Raw genomic sequence first — 4273 nt, forward strand, 5'->3', positions numbered from 1 at the left:
TAGCATTGAATGTGGGAAATCTCAAATGCATGCCAAATTCTGAATTTTTTTACAATTGAGCTCAAAAAACGTCTGCAATGAAAGTTGTATAATACAATAATGGTAAAAAAAAAATACCATTGAGCTACAGTGTGATTCTAAATGTAGAATCACACTGTAGCTCAATGGTATAAAAAAAAATAATTTTTTATTTGCTCAGAACCTGCTCTCTCTTCTTTCTTTATTTCTCTCTTTCTCCCTTTCTTTATTTCTCTCTCTCTCTTTCTTTCTACTCTCTTCTTCCTGCTCTCTCTTCTTCCAGGAAAATATTGTTCCGATGGGTTTTGGTTTGCTCGGTATGTGATCGGCGTTACTGGTCCCGATGGTTGATGATGGGTTCCGATTGGCTTTGTTTTTCCGATGGGTTTTTTTTTTTTCTGGGTTTGCTGGTTTTTCCGATGGGTTTTTTTTTTTGACAATGGTTTGACGATGGGTTCCGATTGGCTTTGCTTTTCCGATGGGTTTTTCTTTTTCTAGGTTTGCTGGTTTTTCCGATGGGTTTTTTTTTTTGACGATGGGTTCCGATGATGGGTTGATGATGGGTTCCGATTGGCTTTGTTTTTCCGATGGGTTTTTCTTTTTCTGGGTTTGCTGGTTTTTCCGATGGGTTTTTTTTTTACGATGGGTTCCGATGATGGGTTGATGATGGGTTCCGATTGGCTTTGTTTTTCCGATGGGTTTTTTTTTTTCTGGGTTTGCTGGTTTTTCCGATGAATGATGGGTTTTTCCGATGAATGATGGGTTTGCTGGTTTTTCCGATGCTGGTTTGATGGGTTCCGATGAATGATGATGGAGGAGTTGGGTTGATGATGGAGGAAGAGTTTGAAGAGGTGAACGGATGATTCTGGAAGAGGATAAAATTGAGAATAAACAAAACAGTAAATAATATATTTTATTGTGAAAATATATTATTTTAATAAGTAGAATAGAAAAATAAAAGTTTTGATGTTGGGTGTTTTAAAAAATGGTATTGTAAAATTGATAAAGTGAATTTTTGATGGTAAAATAGGATAGAATTAAGAAAAATGAATGTGGATGCTCTGAGATTCAACCGGCTTAACTTTTTTTTTTTTTTTTTTTTTTTTGGGGCGTTCCAAATTCTTCAGTTTTAGCATGGAATCCTTGAACAAGTCATTGTGTCATATAAATTCAAAATTACAGTTTTAAAACTGTTTTTTTTTTGCCAAGTCACACTTATGCCTCAATGATGGCCTATGCAGTGAGATCATCTCTGCAATGCTGCACCGGTAGAGTAGATCAAACCCATTGACTTTAGGGGTATTTTTTTAATGTCAATTATTTACCACTAATCTCTGATAAAGACCTTTACGATGTGTCTCACTCTATCTGAACGAAAAATAAAAATAAAAAACCAACTTAGAAAAGTAATATATAAAAAAAGACTTAAAAAGAAACAAGTAAACCAAGAGCAACGTTTTACATTGAAATCTAATAATGAAAAGTTTCCCCCTAATACGCGTGTTATGGAATATAAAGTTTAGCAGTTTGTCTCATCTCATGGCATCAGGATTAGAATTGTAGCAAGAATCATACTCCAATCAAATTCGTCGTCTTATGGTTAGTCTTACTGATAAATTGACGACAGTAAGATAAATTTTGTAGCTCTATTAATGATGTCATATGCTTTACGGTTGTATTGGTATTATTAGTGTATTACTACCCCAGCATCAGGAGAATGCATACCAAGTCAAGATACTGAAGTTAATTTGGTTATAACTACGAGCGTCCCCATTTTATCATCTACCATTAACAACTTGCAAACCTCAGCAGCTGTGTAAAATTGTGTTTCTAATCTAGTCTAGAGTTATTGATTTGGAAAAACTAATTAGTTAATCTAATATATATATATATAGAAAGACTTAAAAAGAAACAAGTAAAACAAGAACAAATTAAAGCTAACATTGAAATCTCATACTCATGCTGAAAGCATCAAATCCATCAACCAAGATTCACGATTCACCCAAATTCGCGTGTCATCAAATACATCAGCTTAGCAGTTTGTCTCATGGCGTGAGTTTTCATTGTCTCATCTTAAGGTAAATCTCACTGATAAATAGTTCAAATTGATGACATTAAGATGAAATTTTGATGTCATATGGTTGTATCAGGATTAGTGTATTACTACCCCAGGAGAATGCATACCAAGTCAAGTTGCGAAGTTAATTTGGCTGTATTTATTGCTATGAGCCTTGCCACATGGTCATCGCTACTGAATTTCCAACTTTTAATAGTCACATTATGATATGTACATGATTAAATGATTAATTAATTAGGACAAACAAGAACAGACTAGGAAGAAACCAAGAAAATTGACAAACCAGAATAATTGCCTTCGGGGGAAAGTATACTTAAAAAATTACATGCATAACAACCTATCTTAAGGACTCAAACTACCCCTTTATAAGCTAAAAGTTTTCCACATAAAGTCTAAATTATCCAGAAGAATGCTTTCTGGAGAACTTTAGAATTCTGGGAAAGCTTTTATATTTTAGTCATGAATCAATTTCTTTTGCTAATTTTGGTTCTCCATTCCATGTTCATCAATGTCAAAGCACAAATCACAGGGGATAATCAAGCACCTTCACAACCTGTGCAACCAAGCCTTGCAGTTGTCATAGGTATCCTCTCAATTATGTTTTCATTAACATTTCTTCTTCTTGTCTACGCAAAATTCTGTCATAGGAGAGGGTCCATTCACAGCGATCCACAAAACTTTGGATTTATTAGATCAAGCTCTCGATTTTCTGGGATTGATAAGACAGTGATTGAGTCACTTCCATTCTTTAGATTCTCTTCACTTAAGGGGACAAAGGAAGGACTTGAATGCTCGGTCTGCCTATCCAAATTCGAAGATACTGAAATGCTTCGATTGCTGCCCAAGTGTAAACATGCCTTCCACATTGACTGCATCGACAATTGGCTTATAAAGCATTCAAGCTGTCCTCTTTGCAGGCATAAGGTAAGCCCTGAGGACCCAACAATTTTTACATACACAAATAGTATGAGATTGATGAACCAGTCTGAGCTGAGACAAGACTCTAATGTAGAGCTCTTTGTCCAAAGAGAAGAAGATCATCACGGATCTTCAAGATTCAGCATTGGAAGCAGCTTTCGAAAAACTGAAAAGGCTAATATGGAAGAAAAATTACTAATATTCCAAGAAGAAGCTGACAAAAATGATGAAAACAACAAAGTCTTGCACAAGTACAACCACAAGATCATTGTATCTGACTTTGTTTTCAACAACCGGTGGAGCAGTTTGAGTTCTTCAGACCTGATGTTCTTGAACTCGGAGTTGCTTAGTGCTACATCAAGCTATAGATTCTCTTCTTTGGATTGGAATAACGAGCAGTCCTCAACAACCAGATCTTTAGAAAATGAACATATTGTGAAGATTAAAGAGGAGATGGAGTTGAAGAGATCATTTGAGACCAAGGTTAGTACACTAAACAAAACTAGTCCAGTTTCATTTCCGGGTCTTCCTTCTACATCAGATTCCACTCCAAATTTCAGTCAGACATCAAGGTATATGAATCCAACTGAGAGAAGATCAATGTCAGAAATAACTGCACTTTCAAGATATGAAGATATTTCTGGTATGAAGAACAGAATTAGAGAGTCTTCTTTGATTGAAAACAATGTTAAAGCAGAAAGAATGAGGCGGCTTTGGTTCCCAATTGCCAAAAGAACAGTTAAGTGGTATGCCAATAGAGAAAGAAGGTCCCAACAGTCTCAGAACACACGAGTATTAGATGTATAAATCACAAAGATTCATCTCCACGTATGTTCTTTCCACTACTGTTACATAGTTTGAATGTTCTTGAATTTGGCTGATATTTATTGAGATGGAAGTCAGCTTGGAATTCATTGATACAGTTTCATTAGATATTAGGTAGTACTTTGAAATACACACACACACACACGCACACTTAAGCTCAGGAGGAACAGATACACCTTTCAGTTTTCATTTCTGTTATTCTCATATGCTTTTATGTATGATTTATTTTTATTTTTATTTTTTTCTGATAGGATGTATGATGTTTTAATCAAAAATATAATTACAAAAAAAAAATGGAAAAAAAATATAAAAATGGAAAATTCATCTAGGCTGGCCAGAGTAATTTTTATTCTCTTAACAAGAAGATTTGGTCATACATGGAAATGTATTATTTTATAAGATTTAGAAACATCATCTTCTTGAATCATGTACTGG

The 4273-nt window shown here is 34.7% G+C and overlaps 1 protein-coding gene across 1 annotated transcript; it reads left to right on the plus strand.

The window, feature by feature from the left end:
* Nucleotides 1-2435: 2435 nt before the first annotated feature.
* LOC142622020 (E3 ubiquitin-protein ligase ATL42-like) lies at nt 2436-4059 on the plus strand. The gene has a single exon (XM_075795427.1). The coding sequence runs from the start codon at nt 2555-2557 to the stop codon at nt 3818-3820; it is 1266 nt and encodes a 421-aa protein (XP_075651542.1). The 5' UTR covers nt 2436-2554; the 3' UTR covers nt 3821-4059.
* Nucleotides 4060-4273: the final 214 nt, after the last annotated feature.

Source organism: Castanea sativa, chromosome 1, assembly GCF_040712315.1.
Source record: "Castanea sativa cultivar Marrone di Chiusa Pesio chromosome 1, ASM4071231v1".
Lineage (NCBI taxonomy): Eukaryota > Viridiplantae > Streptophyta > Magnoliopsida > Fagales > Fagaceae > Castanea > Castanea sativa.